This window comes from Pimephales promelas, chromosome 23, assembly GCF_988280905.1.
Source record: "Pimephales promelas chromosome 23, fPimPro1.hap1.1, whole genome shotgun sequence".
Lineage (NCBI taxonomy): Eukaryota > Metazoa > Chordata > Actinopteri > Cypriniformes > Leuciscidae > Pimephales > Pimephales promelas.
In genome coordinates, this window is record NC_142791.1 from 29,260,207 (window position 1) to 29,287,688 (window position 27,482).

At 47.2% G+C, this 27,482-nt stretch overlaps 2 protein-coding genes across 7 annotated transcripts in view; one reads left to right on the forward strand and one right to left on the reverse strand.

The window, feature by feature from the left end:
- The window catches only part of erg (ETS transcription factor ERG), a 40,115-nt gene extending 22,711 nt beyond the window's left edge, over window positions 1-17,404 (forward strand). For 3 of the 5 annotated variants that reach the window (XM_039670289.2, XM_089126507.1, XM_039670290.2), the window contains 7 exons: window positions 1,297-1,500; window positions 2,779-2,859; window positions 3,124-3,195; window positions 11,733-11,792; window positions 11,871-11,927; window positions 12,563-12,610; window positions 14,809-17,404. In XM_039670289.2, the coding sequence (XP_039526223.2) occupies window positions 1,297-1,500; window positions 2,779-2,859; window positions 3,124-3,195; window positions 11,733-11,792; window positions 11,871-11,927; window positions 12,563-12,610; window positions 14,809-15,323 (1,037 nt within the window). In that variant the 3' untranslated portion in view covers window positions 15,324-17,404. The remainder of the gene's footprint in view (window positions 1-1,296; window positions 1,501-2,778; window positions 2,860-3,123; window positions 3,196-11,732; window positions 11,793-11,870; window positions 11,928-12,562; window positions 12,611-14,808) is intronic. The other 2 variants (XM_089126508.1, XM_039670292.2) reach the window with 1 other exon arrangement.
- A 71-nt stretch (window positions 17,405-17,475) lies between these two features.
- On the reverse strand, window positions 17,476-20,422 carry kcnj15 (potassium inwardly rectifying channel subfamily J member 15). 2 transcript variants are annotated; one of them, XM_039670295.2, is made up of 2 exons: window positions 20,301-20,422; window positions 17,476-18,652 (listed from the first exon to the last, which is right to left on the reverse strand). In XM_039670295.2, exon 2 carries the CDS (start codon window positions 18,639-18,641, stop codon window positions 17,610-17,612), a length of 1,032 nt encoding a protein of 343 aa, XP_039526229.2. In that variant the 5' UTR covers window positions 18,642-18,652; window positions 20,301-20,422; the 3' UTR covers window positions 17,476-17,609. The 2 variants fall into 2 exon arrangements, with proteins under 2 accessions (XP_039526229.2, XP_039526228.2); XM_039670294.2 differs by lacking the exon at window positions 20,301-20,422 and adding an exon at window positions 20,015-20,170.
- Window positions 20,423-27,482: the final 7,060 nt, after the last annotated feature.

The following is a 27,482-nucleotide window of genomic DNA, read 5'->3' on the forward strand; positions in this document are numbered from 1 at the left end:
AACACACACACTCTCTGTCACACTCTCTCTTAAAATATTTTAAAGGGGTCGTGAACTGGATTATTTTATTATTTTATAATGTTAGTATGATTTTTACATAAAAGGCATTTTTCCTAGCCTGATTTTAGCCTCTGATCTGAATGCTCTGTTTAAAGGGGCGTGTCTGTGTGAGACTTCAGTGTAAACGCCCACTGCTGTGATTGGCTGTGAGACTTCAGTGTAAACGCCCACTGCTGTGATTGGCTGTGGATATGGATCTATTCCCATCACATGACCGGCTGCTGTGATTGAGCACTGATGACAGTCTGTTGCTCGCGTGAAGGAAGTGATCTCATCAGTGCAGCGCAGTTTCTGCACTCTCACGATTGCTTTCACCAAATAATGCAAACACGATGTTCATACAGGAAGAGGTTCGTTTTGCAGTGTAACAGCGTCCTCGATTTCATAACGGGTGTCCAGATAAACTCACGCTGTGATTGACAGCTTGGGCGATTGGAAAGGGAGCGTTCTTTGATCGCTTTCTGTCTATAATTTGATCACAGTTTAAATAAGATTATTTTCATCCCGCCAAGAGAGACGATGTGAAGTTGGTTGTTTAATCACTGGCTTGATTTATTGATGGATAAACAATATTGAACGATTTTGAGAGAAAGATAATCTTTCTAAACTTGGAAAATTACATATCAGAAATAACTGATCACAGATCAGGCATTAAAATGAACATGATTACTTACATGTGTGTGGTGTTGACCCATATTTTGCGCTGAAATTGCAACTGATTTACCAAATAATCCACAGTGAAATGCACTGAATACTAATAATGCACTACTGAGACCTGCACATCGTTGAAAACAACTAACCTTCCTAGCATTAGGGTCGTTCGGAAAGTAATGGTATTGATCCTGTGTCGATCTTTACTCGTTCTCATGTCACTCTTCACTGACGCTCCAGTGGGCGGGGCCAAAGCCGTGTGATCTAGGCGCAGATCTTCTTCTGTTACGGCGGTCTTTCGCTGCTCTGTGACGTCACATGTCTCCACTTCTCAGATCTGTCGTTTTCTGGCCTTGGCTTCAAGAAAAGCTGTTTTTGGAATGATTGGGAAGTTTTGAGGTTTTAAATTTACAGGATATTAAAAACTGTCAAAAGATCAAGGAAAAAATTAATCCTCAGTTCATGACCCGTTTAAATATGAGGACAGAACTATTCAATTTCAATTGAATGTTGAAATGAATCAAATCAACTGAATCAGAGTTGCGTGTGTGTGTGTGTGTGATTGACCTGTGTTCTGTGTGTCAGATCCCGGTCTGTGGTCAGCGGATCACGTGTGTCAGTGGCTGGAGTGGGCCGTGAAGGAGTTCGGACTGCCGGAGGTGGACGTGTCTCTGTTCCACAGCGTCGATGGGAAGCAGCTCTGCAAGATGAGCAAAGACGACGTCCAGCGACTGACCAGCAGTTACACCGCCGAGATCCTGCTGTCTCACCTGCACTACCTCAGAGAGAGTGAGTGTCTCTCGCCCGTCTCTCTCTGTGTGTGTGCGCGCATCAGCTGCTCATCATGACGCTTCATAAGCTCTTCATTACTGACCTCATTCACTCTGCTGACCTCTGACCTCACTTTCACACGACTCATTAACATGCATTAATAAATCAGATTATACCTGTGTGAAAATCATCAGACCTGTCCAGGTCATACTTCCCCCCGAAAGTCAGAAAATGTATGTATTATCATTTAAAATAAGTCAAATTTTGATTTTAATTTTGATCAACTATATTTTAAATAAAGTCTAAAGAAATGTTGGTAACACTTTCTTATGAAGACCATGCTTATAATGAATTATAGCCTCATTTATACTTATGTAAGGCATAATATACATCCAGGCGTTGTTATCTCAGAATAAACCGCACAGGGTGATCAGGGTCAGCTCTTGCATCTGTTACAGTATGGAGACACAGGAGAGGAAGAATGATGGTTAATAATGAGTTTATTGTTGAACAAAGCTGAAGGGATGAGGTGAGCAGGGTGGTGGAGACACAAAACACAGGTGAAACAGATGATGATGATAATGAGGATGATAGTAACCATTAAAAAACAGATGAGCGGCGGGAAATCAGAACTAAGGAAGACGTGACTAGTGACAGAAAGACAAGACAGAAACACAACTGTGATATGCAGGTTGCATCTTTATAAATGCATTAATGGATCTGACTAATTACTACTTATAAATCAGTGTATTATGGATTATGAGAATACACATTGAAAAAGCAAATGCATGACATAAGTAATTATAAAAAATAATATAAATATAGCTATAACTGTTCTTTTAATGCAGTATAGGTTGTAATGAGTCTTTATAAATATATTTATAAAATATGAATACTTATAAATAAGTATAAATGGAGCCATAATTCATTATATGCACAGGCTTCATAGAAAGTGTTAGTGAAATGTTTTGCATTGTGACATTATTGTGATCAAACAGAAGCTCATTTCACTTTCTGCTCTCAGTATTTCTTTACATCATTTATTTAATGCTGATTCAAATTAACATGTCTAGTCAAACATCTTCATTGTTTAAATATATATATATATATATATATTTAAACAATGAAGATGTTTGATATATATATATATATATATATATATATATATATTTATGCAGTGGCTTTTGGGGTGAAATGTGAAGTAGAGATCATTTTTCTTTGATAGGCATCATGTCACAGGATGTTTCTTCAGTTGTTTTATTCTTTTATTTTTCATGTGAATGTTTTGTTTCTCAGCTCCACTTCCTCATTTGACTTCAGATGATGTTGACAAAGCCTTGCAAAACTCCCCGCGGTTAATGCATGCTCGTAATACAGGTAAGCAGCACTGCAGCTCTGCCCCGGTCCCGCCCCCACTGACTCTGACTCCGCCCCTACTGCATATGACCCCCGCCCCTCCACCTCTGTCCCCGCCCCTTGTGCTTACAGCAGTCACACACACACACACACACACACACACACTGTCTGATGTGCATGCAGCGCTGTGGCTTCCAAGTTGTTGTGCATGTGCTGCATGATGTTGAATGTGATCAGTTAAATGCGGCGTGTCGCTGATGTTTTCTGCTCGTGTGTCTCTTTCAGGAGGAGCGAGTTTCATCTTCCCAAACGCCCCCGTTTACCCAGCAGACAACAGCAGAGGAGCCAGCAGAGCAGGTCACACACACACACTTATACACACACACTTATACACACAGGCGTCGCACTTTACCATCTAACAGAGGACCAAACAGGTGTTGCACTTTACCATCTTACAGAGGACCAAACAGGCGTCGCACTTTACCATCTTACAGAGGACCAAACAGGTGTCACACTTTACCATCTTACAGAGGACCAAACAGGTGTCGCACTTTACCATCTTACAGAGGACCAAACAGGCGTCGCACTTTACCATCTAACAGAGGACCAAACAGGCGTCGCACTTTACCATCTTACAGAGGACCAAACAGGTGTCGCACTTTACCATCTAACAGAGGACCAAACAGGTGTCGCACTTTACCATCTAACAGAGGACCAAACAGGTGTCGCACTTTACCATCTTACAGAGGACCAAACAGGTGTCGCACTTTACCATCTAACAGAGGACCAAACAGGTGTCGCACTTTACCATCTTACAGAGGACCAAACAGGCGTCGCACTTTACCATCTTACAGAGGACCAAACAGGCGTCGCACTTTACCATCTTACAGAGGACCAAACAGGTGTCGCACTTTACCATCTAACAGAGGACCAAACAGGTGTCGCACTTTACCATCTAACAGAGGACCAAACAGGCGTCGCACTTTACCATCTTACAGAGGACCAAACAGGTGTCGCACTTTACCATCTAACAGAGGACCAAACAGGTGTCGCACTTTACCATCTTACAGAGGACCAAACAGGTGTCGCACTTTACCATCTTACAGAGGACCAAACAGGCGTCGCACTTTACCATCTTACAGAGGACCAAACAGGTGTCGCACTTTACCATCTAACAGAGGACCAAACAGGCGTCGCACTTTACCATCTTACAGAGGACCAAACAGGTGTCGCACTTTACCATCTAACAGAGGACCAAACAGGTGTCGCACTTTACCATCTAACAGAGGACCAAACAGGTGTCGCACTTTACCATCTAACAGAGGACCAAACAGGCGTCGCACTTTACCATCTAACAGAGGACCAAACAGGCGTCGCACTTTACCATCTTACAGAGGACCAAACAGGTGTCGCACTTTACCATCTAACAGAGGACCAAACAGGTGTCGCACTTTACCATCTAACAGAGGACCAAACAGGTGTCGCACTTTACCATCTAACAGAGGACCAAACAGGTGTCGCACTTTACCATCTTACAGAGGACCAAACAGGTGTCGCACTTTACCATCTAACAGAGGACCAAACAGGTGTCGCACTTTACCATCTTACAGAGGACCAAACAGGTGTCGCACTTTACCATCTTACAGAGGACCAAACAGGTGTCGCACTTTACCATCTTACAGAGGACCAAACAGGTGTCGCACTTTACCATCTAACAGAGGACCAAACAGGTGTCGCACTTTACCATCTAACAGAGGACCAAACAGGTGTCGCACTTTACCATCTAACAGAGGACCAAACAGGTGTCGCACTTTACCATCTAACAGAGGACCAAACAGGTGTCGCACTTTACCATCTAACAGAGGACCAAACAGGTGTCGCACTTTACCATCTTACAGAGGACCAAACAGGTGTCGCACTTTACCATCTAACAGAGGACCAAACAGGTGTCGCACTTTACCATCTAACAGAGGACCAAACAGGTGTCGCACTTTACCATCTTACAGAGGACCAAACAGGCGTCGCACTTTACCATCTTACAGAGGACCAAACAGGTGTCGCACTTTACCATCTTACAGAGGACCAAACAGGTGTCGCACTTTACCATCTTACAGAGGACCAAACAGGCGTCGCACTTTACCATCTTACAGAGGACCAAACAGGTGTCGCACTTTACCATCTAACAGAGGACCAAACAGGTGTCGCACTTTACCATCTAACAGAGGACCAAACAGGTGGTGCACTTTACCATCTTACAGAGGACCAAACAGGCGTCGCACTTTACCATCTTACAGAGGACCAAACAGGTGTTGCACTTTACCATCTTACAGAGGACCAAACAGGTGGTGCACTTTACCATCTTACAGAGGACCAAACAGGTGTCGCACTTTACCATCTTACAGAGGACCAAACTGGTGTTGCACTTTACCATCTTACAGAGGACCAAACAGGCGTCGCACTTTACCATCTAACAGAGGACCAAACAGGTGTTGCACTTTACCATCTAACAGAGGACCAAACAGGCGTCGCCCTTTACCATATAACAGAGGACCAAACAGGCGTCGCACTTTACCATCTTACAGAGGACCAAACAGGCATCGCACTTTACCATCTTACAGAGGACCAAACTGGTGTTGCACTTTACCATCTTACAGAGGACCAAACAGGCGTCGCACTTTACCATCTAACAGAGGACCAAACAGGTGTCGCACTTTACCATCTAACAGAGGACCAAACAGGCGTCGCACTTTACCATCTAACAGAGGACCAAACAGGTGTCGCACTTTACCATCTAACAGAGGACCAAACAGGCGTCGCACTTTACCATCTTACAGAGGACCAAACAGGCGTCGCACTTTACCATCTAACAGAGGACCAAACAGGTGTCGCACTTTACCATCTAACAGAGGACCAAACAGGCGTCGCACTTTACCATCTAACAGAGGACCAAACAGGCGTCGCACTTCACCATCTTACAGAGGACCAAACAGGTGTCGCACTTTACCATCTAACAGAGGACCAAACAGGTGTCGCACTTTACCATCTTACAGAGGACCAAACAGGTGTCGCACTTTACCATCTTACAGAGGACCAAACAGGTGTCGCACTTTACCATCTTACAGAGGACCAAACAGGCGTCGCACTTTACCATCTTACAGAGGACCAAACAGGTGTCGCACTTTACCATCTTACAGAGGACCAAACAGGTGTCGCACTTTACCATCTTACAAAGGACCAAACAGGCGTCGCACTTTACCATCTTACAGAGGACCAAACAGGCGTCGCACTTTACCATCTTACAGAGGACCAAACAGGTGTCGCACTTTACCATCTAACAGAGGACCAAACAGGTGTCGCACTTTACCATCTTACAGAGGACCAAACAGGTGTCGCACTTTACCATCTAACAGAGGACCAAACAGGCGTCGCACTTTACCATCTTACAGAGGACCAAACAGGTGTCGCACTTTACCATCTAACAGAGGACCAAACAGGTGTCGCACTTTACCATCTAACAGAGGACCAAACAGGCGTCGCACTTTACCATCTAACAGAGGACCAAACAGGCGTCGCACTTTACCATCTTACAGAGGACCAAACAGGTGTCGCACTTTACCATCTAACAGAGGACCAAACAGGTGTCGCACTTTACCATCTAACAGAGGACCAAACAGGTGTCGCACTTTACCATCTAACAGAGGACCAAACAGGTGTCGCACTTTACCATCTTACAGAGGACCAAACAGGTGTCGCACTTTACCATCTAACAGAGGACCAAACAGGTGTCGCACTTTACCATCTTACAGAGGACCAAACAGGTGTCGCACTTTACCATCTTACAGAGGACCAAACAGGTGTCGCACTTTACCATCTTACAGAGGACCAAACAGGTGTCGCACTTTACCATCTAACAGAGGACCAAACAGGTGTCGCACTTTACCATCTAACAGAGGACCAAACAGGTGTCGCACTTTACCATCTAACAGAGGACCAAACAGGTGTCGCACTTTACCATCTAACAGAGGACCAAACAGGTGTCGCACTTTACCATCTAACAGAGGACCAAACAGGTGTCGCACTTTACCATCTAACAGAGGACCAAACAGGCGTCGCACTTTACCATCTAACAGAGGACCAAACAGGCGTCGCACTTCACCATCTTACAGAGGACCAAACAGGTGTCGCACTTTACCATCTAACAGAGGACCAAACAGGTGTCGCACTTTACCATCTTACAGAGGACCAAACAGGTGTCGCACTTTACCATCTTACAGAGGACCAAACAGGTGTCGCACTTTACCATCTTACAGAGGACCAAACAGGCGTCGCACTTTACCATCTTACAGAGGACCAAACAGGTGTCGCACTTTACCATCTTACAGAGGACCAAACAGGTGTCGCACTTTACCATCTTACAAAGGACCAAACAGGCGTCGCACTTTACCATCTTACAGAGGACCAAACAGGCGTCGCACTTTACCATCTTACAGAGGACCAAACAGGTGTCGCACTTTACCATCTAACAGAGGACCAAACAGGTGTCGCACTTTACCATCTTACAGAGGACCAAACAGGTGTCGCACTTTACCATCTAACAGAGGACCAAACAGGCGTCGCACTTTACCATCTTACAGAGGACCAAACAGGTGTCGCACTTTACCATCTAACAGAGGACCAAACAGGTGTCGCACTTTACCATCTAACAGAGGACCAAACAGGCGTCGCACTTTACCATCTAACAGAGGACCAAACAGGCGTCGCACTTTACCATCTTACAGAGGACCAAACAGGTGTCGCACTTTACCATCTAACAGAGGACCAAACAGGTGTCGCACTTTACCATCTAACAGAGGACCAAACAGGTGTCGCACTTTACCATCTAACAGAGGACCAAACAGGTGTCGCACTTTACCATCTTACAGAGGACCAAACAGGTGTCGCACTTTACCATCTAACAGAGGACCAAACAGGTGTCGCACTTTACCATCTTACAGAGGACCAAACAGGTGTCGCACTTTACCATCTTACAGAGGACCAAACAGGTGTCGCACTTTACCATCTTACAGAGGACCAAACAGGTGTCGCACTTTACCATCTAACAGAGGACCAAACAGGTGTCGCACTTTACCATCTAACAGAGGACCAAACAGGTGTCGCACTTTACCATCTAACAGAGGACCAAACAGGTGTCGCACTTTACCATCTAACAGAGGACCAAACAGGTGTCGCACTTTACCATCTAACAGAGGACCAAACAGGTGTCGCACTTTACCATCTTACAGAGGACCAAACAGGTGTCGCACTTTACCATCTAACAGAGGACCAAACAGGTGTCGCACTTTACCATCTAACAGAGGACCAAACAGGTGTCGCACTTTACCATCTTACAGAGGACCAAACAGGCGTCGCACTTTACCATCTTACAGAGGACCAAACAGGTGTCGCACTTTACCATCTTACAGAGGACCAAACAGGTGTCGCACTTTACCATCTTACAGAGGACCAAACAGGCGTCGCACTTTACCATCTTACAGAGGACCAAACAGGTGTCGCACTTTACCATCTAACAGAGGACCAAACAGGTGTCGCACTTTACCATCTAACAGAGGACCAAACAGGTGGTGCACTTTACCATCTTACAGAGGACCAAACAGGCGTCGCACTTTACCATCTTACAGAGGACCAAACAGGTGTTGCACTTTACCATCTTACAGAGGACCAAACAGGTGGTGCACTTTACCATCTTACAGAGGACCAAACAGGTGTCGCACTTTACCATCTTACAGAGGACCAAACTGGTGTTGCACTTTACCATCTTACAGAGGACCAAACAGGCGTCGCACTTTACCATCTAACAGAGGACCAAACAGGTGTTGCACTTTACCATCTAACAGAGGACCAAACAGGCGTCGCCCTTTACCATATAACAGAGGACCAAACAGGCGTCGCACTTTACCATCTTACAGAGGACCAAACAGGCATCGCACTTTACCATCTTACAGAGGACCAAACTGGTGTTGCACTTTACCATCTTACAGAGGACCAAACAGGCGTCGCACTTTACCATCTAACAGAGGACCAAACAGGTGTCGCACTTTACCATCTAACAGAGGACCAAACAGGCGTCGCACTTTACCATCTAACAGAGGACCAAACAGGTGTCGCACTTTACCATCTAACAGAGGACCAAACAGGCGTCGCACTTTACCATCTTACAGAGGACCAAACAGGCGTCGCACTTTACCATCTAACAGAGGACCAAACAGGTGTCGCACTTTACCATCTAACAGAGGACCAAACAGGCGTCGCACTTTACCATCTAACAGAGGACCAAACAGGCGTCGCACTTCACCATCTTACAGAGGACCAAACAGGTGTCGCACTTTACCATCTAACAGAGGACCAAACAGGTGTCGCACTTTACCATCTTACAGAGGACCAAACAGGTGTCGCACTTTACCATCTTACAGAGGACCAAACAGGTGTCGCACTTTACCATCTTACAGAGGACCAAACAGGCGTCGCACTTTACCATCTTACAGAGGACCAAACAGGTGTCGCACTTTACCATCTTACAGAGGACCAAACAGGTGTCGCACTTTACCATCTTACAAAGGACCAAACAGGCGTCGCACTTTACCATCTTACAGAGGACCAAACAGGTGTCGCACTTTACCATCTAACAGAGGACCAAACAGGTGTCGCACTTTACCATCTAACAGAGGACCAAACAGGTGGTGCACTTTACCATCTTACAGAGGACCAAACAGGCGTCGCACTTTACCATCTTACAGAGGACCAAACAGGTGTTGCACTTTACCATCTTACAGAGGACCAAACAGGTGGTGCACTTTACCATCTTACAGAGGACCAAACAGGTGTCGCACTTTACCATCTTACAGAGGACCAAACTGGTGTTGCACTTTACCATCTTACAGAGGACCAAACAGGCGTCGCACTTTACCATCTAACAGAGGACCAAACAGGTGTTGCACTTTACCATCTAACAGAGGACCAAACAGGCGTCGCCCTTTACCATATAACAGAGGACCAAACAGGCGTCGCACTTTACCATCTTACAGAGGACCAAACAGGCATCGCACTTTACCATCTTACAGAGGACCAAACTGGTGTTGCACTTTACCATCTTACAGAGGACCAAACAGGAGTCGCACTTTACCATCTAACAGAGGACCAAACAGGCGTCGCACTTTACCATCTTACAGAGGACCAAACAGGCATCGCACTTTACCATCTTACAGAGGACCAAACAGGCGTCACACTTTACCATCTTACAGAGGACCAAACAGGCATCGCACTTTACCATCTTACAGAGGACCAAACAGGTGTCGCACTTTACCATCTTACAGAGGACCAAACAGGTGTTGCACTTTACCATCTAACAGAGGACCAAACAGGCGTCGCACTTTACCATCTTACAGAGGACCAAACAGGCATCGCACTTTACCATCTTACAGAGGACCAAACAGGCGTCACACTTTACCATCTTACAGAGGACCAAACAGGCGTCGCACTTTACCATCTTACAGAGGACCAAACAGTTGTCGCACTTTACCATCTTACAGAGGACCAAACAGGCGTCGCACTTTACCATCTTACAGAGGACCAAACAGGCATCGCACTTTACCATCTTACAGAGGACCAAACAGGCGTCGCACTTTACCATCTTACAGAGGACCAAACAGGCATCGCACTTTACCATCTTACAGAGGACCAAACAGGCATCGCACTTTACCATCTTACAGAGGACCAAACAGGCATCGCACTTTACCATCTTACAGAGGACCAAACAGGTGTTGCACTTTACCATCTAACAGAGGACCAAACAGGCATCGCACTTTACCATCTTACAGAGGACCAAACAGGCGTCGCACTTTACCATCTTACAGAGGACCAAACAGGCATCGCACTTTACCATCTAACAGAGGACAAAACAGGTGTTGCACTTTACCATCTTACAGAGGACCAAACAGGCGTCGCACTTTACCATCTTACAGAGGACCAAACAGGCATCGCACTTTACCATCTAACAGAGGACAAAACAGGTGTTGCACTTTACCATCTAACAGAGGACCAAACAGGCGTCGCCCTTTACCATCTAACAGAGGACCAAACAGGCGTCGCACTTTACCATCTTACAGAGGACCAAACAGGCGTCGCACTTTACCATCTAACAGAGGACCAAACAGGCGTCGCACTTTACCATCTTACAGAGGACCAAACAGGCGTCGCACTTTACCATCTTACAGAGGACCAAACAGGCGTCGCACTTTACCATCTTACAGAGGACCAAACAGGCGTCGCACTTTACCATCTAACAGAGGACAAAACAGGTGTTGCACTTTACCATCTAACAGAGGACCAAACAGGCGTCGCCCTTTACCATCTAACAGAGGACCAAACAGGTGTTGCACTTTACCATCTTACAGAGGACCAAACAGGCGTCGCACTTTACCATCTTACAGAGGACCAAACAGGCGTCGCACTTTACCATCTTACAGAGGACCAAACAGGCGTTGCACTTTACCATCTAACAGAGGACCAAACAGGCGTTGCACTTTACCATCTAACAGAGGACCAAACAGGTGTTGCACTTTACCATCTTACAGAGGACCAAACAGGTGTCGCACTTTACCATCTAACAGAGGACCAAACAGGCGTCGCACTTTAGCATCTTACAGAGGACCAAACAGGCAACGCACTTTAGCTCGCAATGTAAGCGAGCTAACCATCTTACAGAGGTTGGTGAGTGTTGGTGAGTGTGTAACGACACAATGGTCCCCTGTTAGATAGGTACACACACACACACACACACACACTCACTCACTCTCTGTCTCAGTGAACAGGACGTGACATGTGTGTTTCTCTCTCAGAGGTCAGTTATGACGTGGTCAGGCGCTCTGGATGGACTCCGCCTGTGTCTGCAGCTAAAGGTTGGACAGACGTTCAAATGCTGCTCACTTTTTTGCCACTTTAAGAGACTATTTAACCTGAATGTGTCTTTACATCAGTTCCCCAGGGTTCTGCTGCCATCCTGAGCAAGGCCGAAGAGCAGAGAGCTCAGTTAGGTGAGAGGATTGTGGGTAATCCTGACACGAGCACTCATATCGTTTCATATTAGTTCAGCAAACAGAACAACATCATCGCATTCATCAACAACACCTCAAATAATTATTCAAAAGAAAACAAATTGTTTGGAAAAAATAAATTTTTTAAAAGTTTTGTTTTCCTGCTATTCCTAATAACAGCAATGACTTGGGAAAATGAACATAGAATATATAATATCTATAAGCCAATTTAGTGCAGGTGAAATATAGAAGGACTGACTGTGATATTGCCTGATTTTAAAAATGCTTTATAAATATCCAACAGTGTTGAGAGGAGACACTGAACCTTTATTCTTTGTGATGCTTCTTTGCAAAATACATATTTATATTTATATAAGGTGAAATATTTCACTCTTCTTCTGGTGACTTTTGTGATTTAAATGATTGATTGTTGCTTTAATTTCCACAGTTTAGGAAAAAATTTAATTTTTTATAGATAGCATACCACATTTTTGATATTATTTATGACACTAGATGCAATAGTCATGACATACATGACAGAAGCGAATGCAGAAAGCTTAAATAAAGGAAATCAAATAAAGCATAAATCAAGTGAACTGGTACATTTGTGTCTGATGTTGTCGTCTTCTCTGTAGATCCGTATCAGATTTTAGGGCCGACGAGCAGCAGGCTGGCGAATCCAGGTGAGAGTCAAAGCTTTTCTAGATTCAGTCCTGACAAGTCAAGTCAGATTTATTTATATAGCACTTTTCACAATACACATTATTTCAAAGCATCTTGATGTTAATATTTATATGTTTTGAATATCTTAATGGCTTATAGCTGCATTAATCGATTAGAGTTGGACAATAATATAATTATATTTATAGGAATATATTGCTATATGTGAGCTGTGCGATATAGTGACGTTTAGGTCGATATATAGAGCTGTACGATATAGTTACATTTGTTATGATATAAAGAGCTGTACAATAAATAGTTACATTTTGCGACAGTATAAAGTGCTGTTGAATTTATATATAACTTTTTGCAATGATCTATAGACCTGTATAATATAGTTACGTTTGGGACAATATACAGAGTTGTACAATATACAGTTTTGTTTTGCGATTATATATAGAGCTGTACAATAAATACAGTAGTTATGTTTTGCAGTGATAGATAAGATATAGTAAGATACATGTTGTAACAAGGTTCAGGGAAGAACGAGGCAGGAACCGGATATCAATCAATATAAAACTTTTATTTAAATGAAATAAACAAACAAAATACCTGCCAGCAGCACCTACCCAAATAAAACATAACTACCGGCCAGCAGCCCCTCGCATACGACTGCTGGCTTACCAAAATAAAATATAAAAAACAAACAAAAGCATGCCTGTTCCTCTCTCGATCATCCACTCCGTCGCTCCCCCTTTCTGCTTCCGCTCCTCCGTGAGAGATGCGAGACCGGTGTGCGTCACAGGTGCTGCTCATTAGCAATCGCACCACAGGCCTCGCGACTTTCTCTCATGTCCCTTGGCCGTCCTGCTCATCACATACCCCCATCACCCCTCACAGGGTACACACGAGCCTGTGCCTACTCCCTCCCGGCGGTGGCGATCCCTGGGGGGTATGGATCGACGAGCCCAGGGAAATGGAGACGGAAGCATGAGGAGCGAAGCACACGGGAGAGGGGATAGAGACACAAAAAAATTTGGTCCGGCTCCCACAACGCACTGCCATATTGTCCCTCACCAGCTGGACGATCTCCTCCGCGGTAACTGGCGGCGAAGCTGGATGGCCCCGGTGGACGCCTCGACGGCTCCTCGGGTGCCTCGGGCAGACGGCAGGAGTCTCCCGCTCCCTGCTCCTGTCCTTCACTGGCGGATGGCAGCAGGCTCCGGCCCACGGCAAGCGGCGGTGACTCCTCCTCTCCCTCCCGGAAGGCAGCCGCCCCTCCATTATCCAGGCGGTCGGCGGTGAGCTCGGGCGTCCCACCAGCAACTCACCCCAGCGCCCCGCCTCGAGCGCCCGTGGCCCCTTCTGCGGCGGACGGCAGCAGACTCCGGCCCACGGCGAGCGGCGGCGACTCGCACACCATGCTCAATGGCACCGCGGATACCTTCGGACAGCGTGTTCCTCCCTCTTCCCTCATGTCCCTCGGCCGTCCCGCTCACCACATATAAACAGTCAAGTTTTGCATCGATACAAAGCTATACGAAATATATATTTAAGTTTAAGCCACAATATAGAGTTACGTTTTGCGATGATGAAAAGAGCTGTACGATATATAGTTACATTGTGCTAAAATACCAAGTGCTCTACAATGTATAGTTACATTTTCCGACGATATATAGAGCTACATGATATAGTTACATTTGGTACGATATACAGTATATATAGAGTTGTACAAAATATAGTTATGTTGCGATATATATATATATATATAGAGAGAGAGAGAGAGAGAGCTGTACGATATATAGTTATGTTTTGCGATCGATATATATATATATATAACGTTTTGCTACAACATATAGAGCTCTATGATATATAGATACGTTTTGCAACAATATATAGATCTGTTCAATATATAGATACGTTTTGCAACAATATCTGTACGATATATAGATCGTTTTGCTACAACATATAGAGCTGCAAGATATATAGTTAAATTTTGCAACAACATAAAGCGCTGTACAATATATACTTACAATATGAGGAGTTATATTTTGCAATCATGTATAGAGCTGAACCATTTTTAAAAAATAACAGTAGAGATTTGCTATGCACTTTATATCGCATTACATGTGTACTATATGTAGACGGATAAGTCGTATAAACTTTTAGTAATTGTATAATTAGCTAATTAGTTTAAGTAATGACCCTAATGTGTCTTCAGGCTCCGGTCAGATCCAGCTGTGGCAGTTTCTCCTGGAGCTTCTGTCCGACAGCGCCAACTCGTCCTGCATCACGTGGGAAGGAACCAACGGCGAGTTCAAGATGACCGACCCCGACGAGGTGGCCCGGCGCTGGGGTGAGCGGAAGAGCAAACCCAACATGAACTACGACAAGCTGAGCCGAGCCCTGCGCTACTACTACGACAAGAACATCATGACCAAAGTGCACGGCAAACGCTACGCGTACAAGTTCGACTTCCACGGAATCGCTCAGGCCCTTCAGCCGCACCCGCCCGACTCGTCCATGTACAAGTACCCGGCGGATCTGCCCTACATGAGCTCGTACCACACACACCCGCACCCGCAGAAGATGAACTTCATGTCTCCGCATCCTCAGGCCATGAACGTCACATCGTCCGGGTTCTTCAGCGGCCCGAGTCCGTACTGGAACGCTCCTGGATCGGGAATCTACCCCGGCCCACGACACCCCGCCACACACATGCCCTCCTACTACTAGACATCTACATCACAAACATCTCAAGACATCAACTGGAGAATCCCAACCATCCGCTGGCACTCGCCGGATGTAAAGCAGGAGAAACCGTCTGGAGTCCGGGAGCCGCGGGGATTCGGCGGCGGGAATGTGAAAGTGGCAATATAACATGTAAAAGCGGCTTTCACGCTGCATGTATTCAGCTATACGTTCATGTGTACCTTAATGTACAAACACACATATCAGAGAGAGTTCAGAGAGAGAGAGAGAGCGACAAAACGTGAGACAGGTCAGAGGAAGAGAGACAGGCATGTGAGGTGAGAGAGGATGCTAAGGTATGTGAGAAGATGAAGATTAATCTCTTGCCATATTTTATCAGTATTATGTCGCCCGTATGGCATCCGAGATCGATACTTGCCTTGAAAATGACGAAAACTGGAATTTAAAGCTTGCAGATGTTTTTAATGACATCAAACCTTTAAAGACTGAGGTGCATTTATATGAACCCGTGCCTTACTATGGGAGCTTGTTTACGCCAGGTGACTGCGACTTTTTATTTCGCAATTAAGAGTTTATATCTCGCAATTCCGAGTTTATATCTCATAATTCTGACTTTTTCTCGCAATTATGAATTTATATCCACAATTCAGACTTTTTATCCCGCAAATCTGAAATCTTGTAATTCCGACTTTTTCTCGCAATTTCGAGTATATATTTGCATTTCTGAATTTTTCTCCCAATACTGTTTTTTTCTCACAATTCCTAGTTTATATCGCACAATTTTGACTTTTTCTCGCAATTCCGAGTTTATATCTCATAATTCTGAATTTTTCTCGCAATTCTGAATTTATATCCACAATTCAGACCTTTTATCCCGCAAATCTGAAATCTTGCAATTCTGACTTTTTCTCGCAATACTGTTTTTTTTCTCACAATTCCTAGTTTATATCGCACAATTTTGACTTTTTCTCGCAATTCCGAGTTTATAAAAAAGTCGCAATTTCTTTTTTCTTTTTTTATTCTGTGGCAGAAACCAGCTTCCATCCCTTATAGAGTGATCCAGCTGAAGAGATTTACCAAAGATACCAGTATTTGTATTATTATTAATTATTATGATGATGTTTTGAGTCACAAACGCTGTGCGTTTGTTAGATTGAAGTATACAGTTCAGTGTTATAATTCTTTTTATATAATAGATATATAACTTATGCATTTAAACACTACGAGTTGATCTCAGCCAGCCAAACACAGACATTTATCGCAGACGTAGAGAAACAGACCAAAGAAGTGAAACACTCCAGCAGTTTGACGATTCTCTGTATTATCCGTTGTTTACAGTGAACACACACACACGCGTGCGCGCGTGTTCGTATGACGCTGGACTGGCAGCACACGGGCTCTGACTGACTGAACCCAGATCAGTTCGCTCAGAGACGCCCTGATGCTCTGAGATTGTTGACAAAGGGAAGAAAACATATACTTAGATAAATTATATGGTTTTCTACTGAATCATTTTAATAAAATATTTTCAACAACGTCGTCCTTCTCGTTTGAGTAAAGAAACTCCACATTGTCTCTTTCTCCTTTCATAAACAGAGACGACTAGCGACTCTTGCCTCAAAAGACACACACACTCTCTCTCTCTCTCTCTCTCTCTCTCTCTCACTCTCTCTCACCCCCCCCCCCCACACACACACACACTTACTCTCACACACACACACACACACACACTCTCTCTCTCTCTCTAACACACACACTCACACTGGCTGTCCGAGCCTCTCTGTTGCCACAACAGACATGAACTCTATAATCATTTGAAGACAATGTAGAGTTTGTTGGGTTTAAAACAAATATAAGTCACACATTTATACAAGGAGAAACATGAATCAAATATTTTTGCTAAAACAATTGCAGAAGTTCCGAAATTGATTAATTAAACACAGGAACACAGAAAATTGTGGTTACATTTGATGGTGAAGGTGGAGGATAAATGAAGTAAGACATTATATTCTGATTAAATAAGACAATCATCTGTTTTCTATGTGAATATACAGTAAAGTGTAATTTACACCTGAATGTTCAGCATCATTACTCCAGTGTCACATGACCCTTCAGAAATCACTCATATATAAAGATCTGATGCTCAGGAAACATTCACTCACACATTCATTTGCAATTCGTACTGTATTTTTAATTAAATAAATGCAGCTTTGATCACAGGAATAAATCACTCTTTAAATAAAGTTGCAGATAAATCATTCCCGATTGACTTTTATCAACAAGTGAAGCGAGTGTTTGGGTGGTGTTCCGTCACTCAGATGTTCCTCCTCGTTCCCGTCTGTACTCCTCCTCCAGCTGGAGCTTCTCCGCGGCGCAGGGGCTCGTCGGCGGGTCGCTGCACAGACTCACCCTGTCGAAGACGCTGAAATCCGCGGTGAGTTTGCCCGCGCGCGTGTGGGACAGCACCGGCGCAAACTCGTGAGCCCACAGGATCTCCTGAGGCGTGTATGAGGTTCGGCTCTGGCACGAGGAGGCCGTGGACTCGACGGTCCCGTTCAGGGTCACGAGCAGCTCAAACTCTCGTCTCGGGAGCTCGTCCGCCGTGAGGTTCGCTAGCGGGCTTCTCTCGTCCAGCACGTGCGAGAAGGTTAGCGGTAGCAGGAGGAACGGACACTCTCCGCACGAGTCCAGCTGGAAGTCGACGCTCTCCTGATGAAGGAGGATCTTCTCTCCCTCTTGCGTGACGCGATTCGATAGAAGTTTCCCCGAGAGCTGGCACTGTATCAACAGGCTGTTCCTTAGGTTAGCAACGCGTACCATGAGTCGTAGCCTCCCGTCGCGCACACACACCACCGCCAGGCGACTGAAACGGATGCTGCCCGCGCGCTTCTTCGGTCGCGCTAGCTTAGCGAGAAACGCTCCGGTGACGAAGATCTCGGCTAGCCCTGTTAGCACCAGCTGTAGCACTAGCGTCAGGATCGCGAGAGGACATTCCTCGGACACGTGGCGGAAGCCGTAGCCGATGGTGCTCTGGGTCTCCAGGGAGAACAGGTACGCGCCGGTTAGCGAGTCCACGTTCATCACGCACGGCGTGTGATTGGATGACGGGTCCGAGTCGAAGTCGCCGTGGCTCAGGCCGATGAGGTAGAACACCACGCCGAACACGAACCACGTCATGATGAAGGTGGAGGCGAACAGAGTGATCTTGTAACGCCACTTGATGTCCACCACCGTGGTCCAGATGTCGTGCAGGAACAGCTTGATCATTCCCTCCACGTTATCGATCTTCACGTTACTGTGGCCATCTTTGGACACCAGGCGCCGCACGCTCTCCGTCATCATGAGCTTCTGTCCTGAGGAAGAGAAAACACGGGCTAACTCGAGCAGCTTCACAGCACTGGCGGCCGCCGTCCTGCTCCACTTCACACACGCAGAGACAGAGGATTATAGGATGAGCTCGTTTGTACGGCACAATTCAACAGAAGAACTGCTCGTTCAGTACATCACACATCATTACGCTATTTCTATGTCATTATGCTATTTCTACATCCTTACGCTATTCCAACGTCATTACGCTATTTTTACATCATTACGCTATTTCAACGGCATGCTATTTCAACATCATTACGCTATTTCAACGTGATTATGCTATTTCAACATTACGCTATTTCTACATCCTTACGCTATTTCAACGGCATTACGCTATGTCAACATCATTACGCTATTTCAACGTGATTATGTTATTTCTACATCATTACACTATTTCTACATCCTTACGCTAATTCAACGTCATTACACTATTTCTACATCACCTTATTTCTACGTCATTATGGGTTTTCAGTCGGATCAAGTGTTCACATGTTCTCTCCAGTGGATTAGAAAAGGAATAAACACTCCTTTCCACGGATCGTCATGTCATGGGGATCGAACTCGATCGGGTCGATTAAAGTGTTGAAGGCTTTTTAGTGCGATTGAGCCGTCAGTCCCATTACTAGCTGATGATTTGGTTGCATGTAAACGTAGCTGATGATGCAACTTCATTAAATATGAGACACATTGATGTAAAGCTGCTCTAAAGCACAGTCATTATACAGATAAATTCATCTGATTCAGTCACATCAATAATAGTCGAGTCTCCTTCGTCTATACAGCGCTTTAACACTATAGAGTTTCACAGCAGCTTTACAGTAACAGGAGATTACAGTCACAGAGAGTGTTTAGGCTAACACCACACCGCTCTAACAGACCACAGCAATGTTAGTGTGTTCTGGCCGTTCATTCACACACATCAGTGTTTGACCTCGAGAACACACACTCCGAAACGGGTGCCAAGTTACAAGTTTAAAAAAAACACAATTAAAACGTGATCATCTCCATGGAAACTTCAAAAAGGCGAGTCTGTGAAACGCTGACTGCGGCGTATCACGTTTAGTCTGTAGATATGAGTGTTTGGATATGCAGTGTGTATGTGTACAGTGCAGACGCGTCCTCTTTCTTTACAAAGTGGATTACTTGCAGCGTCTGGCAGCGTAATACAGAATTATTAGTCGTTTCGGCGGATCCATGTGTACTGGAATCAGAGTGTTACCTAACCCTAACCTAACCTGACCCTAACCCTAACCCTAACCTGACCCTAACCCTAACCCTAACCTGACCCTAACCTGAGTGATGCTGAACTCCTTCAGGACAGAAATGGAGAACCAGCTCAAACGAACCCAAACACTGAGTTATGATTCCAGGCTGCATTGATGTCAGTCACAGTTCTCCTTCAGGTCCTCTTCATCACAGTCTATCACGCATCATCAGCTGAAACGGAGACTTCAGACCGCGGTCAAACTCTCTCTGTTCTCCGAGTTAATCAACAGTTCTGCAGAGTTGTAAATTAACAGAGCCCCTCAACTTCACAAACACACATTTATAAATACTGCATATAAACGAGGAGATTCATAACGGCATAATCTTTAATCCGTGAGACGTAGCGAGTCTCTGCCTGTCTCTCACCTGATCTGAGCCGGGGAACCTCTCGCTCCTGTCGTCCTTGTGTGTGTGTGTGTGTGTGTGTGGCTTGTGATGTTGAGGTCAGTTAATGAGAGTCTGAGGGAGGAAATCACAGTTGAACCAGTCGAGCCGGTTCTCAGGAACGCCTCCTGTTTCCTACAGTACTGTTAGACATTACTGTTATGAGTCCAAACACACACTCGCTTTATCTGACACACACCATCACACTCACACATCATGCTCACTGTAACGATCACCAGCTGGAGTGCCCTAGAGAGTCACCAGAGGGCACTCCACATCAGACTGATCACTGCACAAAACTACCCATCATACACCTCCCTGGACTGATTACACCAGACACCTGCACTGTACTGATTGCACACACACCTGCACTTCATTTACACACACATAAAGTTTGCCTGTGATGTTAATCTTTGCCTGTTCGAATCTGCTTTCTAATAAACACGCTGCATTTGGATCCCCCCAACTGACGTGATTCATAACAGAATACTTCGCCAAAATGAATCCAGCAGCACAACTGACCAACCTGGATCGAAAAGGTACCATCCAGAGCCCGTTGAGTAAACTCTGTTCTATTTATCAATTCAATCGCACCATTGAGAATTATGTGGAGGAGTTTCTCTGTTATAGTCACCTCGTTCCTGGTGATGAGGTTATGCTAAAGGACTGTTCCTGGAGTGGACTAGACCAGGACATTGGCTCAAATTTACCAGAGGACGACCCCAGCTGGACCATACCACAGTATATTGACTTTGTCCTGGAGTTTTGTGGATCCCACTTCACTGTAGGGAAGGTGGAAGGGAATGTTACCACAACCGCACTGCCTGAGAATCTTCTTGTCACTTCAACCGTCAAGCTAGCCATGGCATCGGTCTATGGGTGTCCAGGACTGATGTCCACCGTGGCACAGCTGCCGCTGATGCAGACATCCTAAGTCTCCCGGAAGTTCCGGGAGTCTCCCGCATATTGATAGCGTCTCCCTGATGCCCGCAAATTAGTTCAAATCTCCCGGAATCTAGAGCGAGACATACTGCGCGCTGCGCGTGCACTGTACAGAGGGAGAGACTTTGCGAGTGTGCCTCGTGAACGCGAAAGTTAGCCCTCCCTCCCACCCCCATAATCCTGTTTACGAAATATACCTCCCGGAAATGAATTCTTGCAGGTAGGGATAACTGCTGATGTCAGTGTGGAGGGCCAAGAAGACCGCCATTCCAGGGTCCCGTCTTCCAGGGTTCCAGCTTCCAGAGCCTCGTCACGTCCAGCCAGAGACCCACCATGTCACTTCTGACGAGCCAGTGTCTACAGACAAGATGGCCGCCTTCGAGCCAGTGTCTACAGACAAGATGGCCGACTCCGTGCCAGTGTCTTCGGACAAGATGGCCGCCTCCAAGCCAGAGTCTATTCCTGAGCCAGTGTCTATACCGGGGCCAAAGCCAGTGTTGTTCCTGTGTCTGTGTTTGTTTCTGAGCAGGTATCAGTTCCTAGTCCTAAGCCAGGGTCTGTTGCAGAGCAAACGATGATTGTTCCGTGACCGCCTGAGGCCTCTTCGCCGCCGTCGCCGAGGGGTCTGCTCTGCCCTGCTCGCCCGAGGGGTCTGCTCCGCCCTGGCCGCCCAAGGGGTCTGCTCCGCCCTGGCCGCCCGAGGGGTCTGCTCCGCCCTGGCCGCCCGAGGGGTCTGCTCCGCCCTGCTCGCCCGAGGGGTCTGCTCCGCCCTGCTCGCCCGAGGGGTCTGCTCCGCCCTGGCCGCCCGAGGGGTCTGCTCCGCCCTGCTCGCCCGAGGGGTCTGCTCCGCCCTGGCCGCCCGAGGGGTCTGCTCCGCCCTGGCCGCCCGAGGGGTCTGCTCCGCCCTGGCCGCCCGAGGGGTCTGCTCCGCCCTGGCCGCCCGAGGGGTCTGCTCCGCCCTGGCCGCCCGAGGGGTCTGCTCCGCCCTGGCCGCCCGAGGGGTCTGCTCCGCCCTGGCCGCCCGAGGGGTCTGCTCCGCCCTGGCCGCCCGAGGGGTCTGCTCCGCCCTGGCCGCCCGAGGGGTCTGCTCCGCCCTGCTCGCCCGAGGGGTCTGCTCCGCTCTGCTCGCCCGAGGGGTCTGCTCCGCCCTGGCCGCCCGAGGGGTCTGCTCCGCCCTGGCCGCCCGAGGGGTCTGCTCTGCCCTGCTCGCCCGAGGGGTCTGCTCCGCCCTGGCCGCCCGAGGGGTCTGCTCCGCCCTGCTCGCCCGAGGGGTCTGCTCCGCCCTGGCCGCCCGAGGGGTCTGCTCCGCCCTGGCCGCCCGAGGGGTCTGCTCTGCCCTGCTCGCCCGAGGGGTCTGCTCCGCCCTGGCCGCCCGAGGGGTCTGCTCCGCCCTGGCCGCCCGAGGGGTCTGCTCCGCCCTGGCCGCCCGAGGGGTCTGCTCCGCCCTGCTCGCCCGAGGGGTCTGCTCCGCCCTGGCCGCCCGAGGGGTCTGCTCCGCCCTGGCCGCCCGAGGGGTCTGCTCCGCCCTGGCCGCCCGAGGGGTCTGCTCCGCCCTGCTCGCCCGAGGGGTCTGCTCCGCCCTGGCCGCCCGAGGGGTCTGCTCCGCCCTGGCCGCCCGAGGGGTCTGCTCCGCCCTGCTCGCCCGAGGGGTCTGCTCCGCCCTGCTCACCCGAGGGGTCTGCTCCGCCCTGGCCGCCCGAGGGGTCTGCTCCGCCCTGGCCGCCCGAGGGGTCTGCTCCGCCCTGGCCGCCCGAGGGGTCTGCTCCGCCCTGGCCGCCCGAGGGGTCTGCTCCGCCCTGGCCGCCCGAGGGGTCTGCTCTGCCCTGCTCGCCCGAGGGGTCTGCTCCGCCCTGGCCGCCCGAGGGGTCTGCTCCGCCCTGGCCGCCCGAGGGGTCTGCTCTGCCCTGCTCGCCCGAGGGGTCTGCTCCGCCCTGGCCGCCCGAGGGGTCTGCTCCGCCCTGGCCGCCCGAGGGGTCTGCTCTGCCCTGCTCGCCCGAGGGGTCTGCTCCGCCCTGGCCGCCCGAGGGGTCTGCTCCGCCCTGGCCGCCCGAGGGGTCTGCTCCGCCCTGGCCGCCTGAGGGGTCTGCTCCGCCCTGGCCGCCCGAGGGGTCTGCTCTGCCCTGCTCGCCCGAGGGGTCTGCTCCGCCCTGGCCGCCCGAGGGGTCTGCTCCGCCCTGCTCGCCCGAGGGGTCTGCTCCGCCCTGGCCGCCCGAGGGGTCTGCTCCGCCCTGGCCGCCCGAGGGGTCTGCTCCGCCCTGCTCGCCCGAGGGGTCTGCTCCGCCCTGGCCGCCCGAGGGGTCTGCTCCGCCCTGGCCGCCCGAGGGGTCTGCTCCGCCCTGGCCGCCCGAGGGGTCTGCTCCGCCCTGCTCGCCCGAGGGGTCTGCTCCGCCCTGGCCGCCCGAGGGGTCTGCTCCGCCCTGGCCGCCCGAGGGGTCTGCTCCGCCCTGGCCGCCCGAGGGGTCTGCTCCGCCCTGGCCGCCTGAGGGGTCTGCTCCGCCCTGGCCGCCCGAGGGGTCTGCTCCGCCCTGGCCGCCCGAGGGGTCTGCTCCGCCCTGGTCTTGTAAGTGTGTACACAATGTCAGGGTTTGATGTGTGTTAGACTGATGACATCATGTGACCTTTGGTGACCTTAAGCATTCAGTGCCACTGACACCTGGTCAAGCTCAGCGTTACAGTATTCTGAAGTCACCCCTCATCATCCATGTTTACATGACATATTTGACTAGCCATTTACTTTATACTACTTTTACTGAAAAATATTACAGATAATATTATGACTAGTCAGATATCTCAAACAAACATGTCTACAAATGAGATTTGACTAGTAAAAGCTGAAAAAGCTGGAAAATCTTTAATTGATTTTGCACTAGGTATCATTCTAATTCAAATTATGAATTATTTTTCTTCTTTATACTATATTCTGTTGATATTTTCTGTTATTCACCTCATAACTACATCACATGTACGTGACAGATGAAGGAATCTTGAAGAATTTTATTATTGATATTCCGGTGAAAATGTAAATGTGATCTAATCTATAAATATGTATTAAGTAATTTCCACTAGTAAGAATGTTGCATGATTCCCCATCTCTGTAATTCTTGAATTTCTTCAGAATAAGGTGCAGATATATTTGACGACTAGCCATATTCACAGATACATCAAATCATAACTTATCAAAATAAATATAATAGTAACCTAAATATGAAATATGTGTTGCTGATGCGAGCTGCAGGTCCGTCTGTGTCCGGCAGGAGGCGCTCAATACAACTCAAACACTCACGACTGCTTCAGCTCTGTCTGTGAGCTGCTACTGTAGGTAACACACACACACACACACACACACACACACACACACACACACACACACACTCGCGCTCGTGCTCGACCTCGACCTCCAGTGAAACTGTGGAAGCGTCAGAGACGATCTGAACCAGAACCCTTAAATTAGCTTGAAATTCTAACCACTTTTCCAGCACAAACATCGAAACATTCTTAAAAAAAAAAAGAAACATTTACTGGGGGAGCAAAATGGGTGAAGATATGTGCAACTAGCTCTTTTTATATTTTTAAAGAATACATTCAGAAAACGCGCAGTTTTGAAGCAGTTCTGTTTCTTTGTTGAATGTTAATAAGTAACAGGTTGTGGTGTGAATTTGTGCAGTTTGCGTTGTAGAATAAAACATCAAAGTATCATCACGTTATATGAGTAAATATCATGTTTACCAAAGACGTTATTTTACTCATCAATTGAATTAAATCCCGAAGGAATCTTCCGGCCTGTGACGTCATCCCTGCTGCGCTCTGATTGGTTCAGGCTCAGAGTGCATCATGAGTCATCAGTAGTTTCGGCTGATTTTCCTGGAAGAATTGTGCATGTCTGTAAAGTGTGTTATTTGAGCCTCGTGTTGGTCTGATGGTATTGTGTGGTCACACATTAACCGGAGCAGTTAGTGAGTTACTCTTGACCACAGGCATGTTCCTGTAATTAATGTTCCTGAGTTTCTGAGGATGAAAGGCGTGGCGTGACCCTGGACCCCTGGAGAACATCTACTCATCTGGTAAAACTACTAATGTCTGTCATGGACAGGACCGCGACTGTATGACGGTTGTCCATGGAAACATTATTATCATTGATAATCATCAAGCGTGAGCATCAGATCCTCATATTAGAGTGATTTCTGAAGGATCATGTGACACTGAAGACTGGAGTAATGATGCTGAACATTCAGGAATAAATTACACTTTAGCCTACTGTATACATTTGAATAGTGATGTATATCTTTCTCTTTACTACTGTTTTAGATTTTATAAACAAATATTGTTCATTGAATCAGTTTTGTTCACTGAACCAGCTGATTCAGTTCATAAACCGCACTGAATGATTCGTTTACTGTCATCGAGTGACTCACTAAACTGCTCATGTTTGATTCTTAATGATTAATGAGTGATATGATCCTCTGAACCGTATTCTTTACACTCTAGAAACTGTACAAACTGCTGACCCAACCTTCACCCCACTGCTGGGTCACTATTGGACAGAAACAGGTTGATTTGACCCAAGTGCTGGGTTTTCCCATTGTCATTTATTTGACCCAACCAGTGGGTGAAATTAACCCTCCTGCTTGGGTTATTTCCGGTCTCATTGCCTTAACAATGAAATTAATAACACATATTTGATATAAAATAAAACATATGTAAAATAATTATTGTCTCTGTAATAAAATAAGAAAAAAAATCTATTTAATTAAAAAAAATTAATAATATTTTTTGAACACTTTATTTATTTATTTAAACAAGTTATTGTAAAGGAAAATCATATTTGTTGGTGAGTGGCTGAGTTGTTCCTGATGAGCTGAAAGCATGACTGCTGAGTGTGTGAGTGTGGAGAGTGTGTTCGGCTGCTTTAGTGACGGGGATATTCCCAGTAGCACCTCATTGCAGTACATAAGATCCAGGGGGCGGAGTCAGATCTGAGGGGTGGAGCTGGGAAGGTTTAGAGGTAGGTTTAGGGATCAGGGGGTAGAGCTGGTAGGTTTAGGGGTGGGGTTAGGGATCAGGGGGTGGGGCTGGGTAGGTTTAGGGGTGGGGTTAAGGGTCAGGGGGTGGAGCTGGGAAGGTTTAGGGGTGGGGTTAGGGATCAGGGGGCGGAGCTGGGTAGGTTTAGGGGTGGGGTTATGGATCAGTGGGTGGAGCTGGGTAGGTTTAGGTATATGTAAGGTGGGAGGAGTTGGACCTGGATCCGACTCCTCCCCGTGGATTTCTTGTTCTGCAGTGAGGACCATCTCGATATTCCTGCACTCGTGCGGCTCATGTGTGGGTTCGAATGCATGAAGTGTGTGTGTGTTATTGTTGTAGTTTCTCTCTGTGTTGTTCAGTGAAGTGTCCAGTCATCATCGCTCTGATCCTGTGAGTGATTCTGCTGCTTAAAATCTTTGTAGTATGACGAGCCTTTATTAAATTAATCTGCACATATGTGAGGAGACACAGATTGAGCTTTAACAGTTCAACTTCCTGTTCATGTTGATCAACAGCCGCTCTCTCAGCCAGAGCTCACACACACACTCACTCTCTCTCTCTTACACACACGCACTCTCGTTGTCTCTCTCACAAACACACACTCACACACACGACCCCCGTTATCCCCCATAACTGTGTGCTTTATTTGTATTCTGTGTGAGTGTGTGTGTGTGTGTGTATTGCTTGTATTGCTATTTTCAATCAATCTCATGATAAATAAATATCAAATCTCATATTTTTGTGCAGTAAATCTGTCTAATCAGCTGCTAAACACGAGTGAATGAGGAAAGGCGGTCAGTGGAAATCAGTCAGGTCTCAGTATGTGTGTGTGTGTGTTAGAGTGTGAGTGTGTGTGATTGTAGTTTGTAAGTGTGTGAGTCTGTAAGTGTGTGTGAGAGAGCGGGTCTGCTCTTGTCCGCTGTCGTTCAGGCGTGTGATTCAGCATCAGGAGGATCTTCTCCTGTGGATTTGTGAAAAGTGCCAATTGATTTTCCAGGCATCCTGTTAACTGGTGTTTTAAAGCAGCAGACGCGTCACTGCAGCACTGACACACACACACACACACACACACACACACTCAAAATGATCCTCTCTGGATGTGAATACTGCAACAGATATTTTATGCTCCACTTTAATTTCTTCTTTAGACTCTATCTGCCCTCTCTCCTCCAGACCAGCACGAGCCACTCCCTCTAGCCCCTG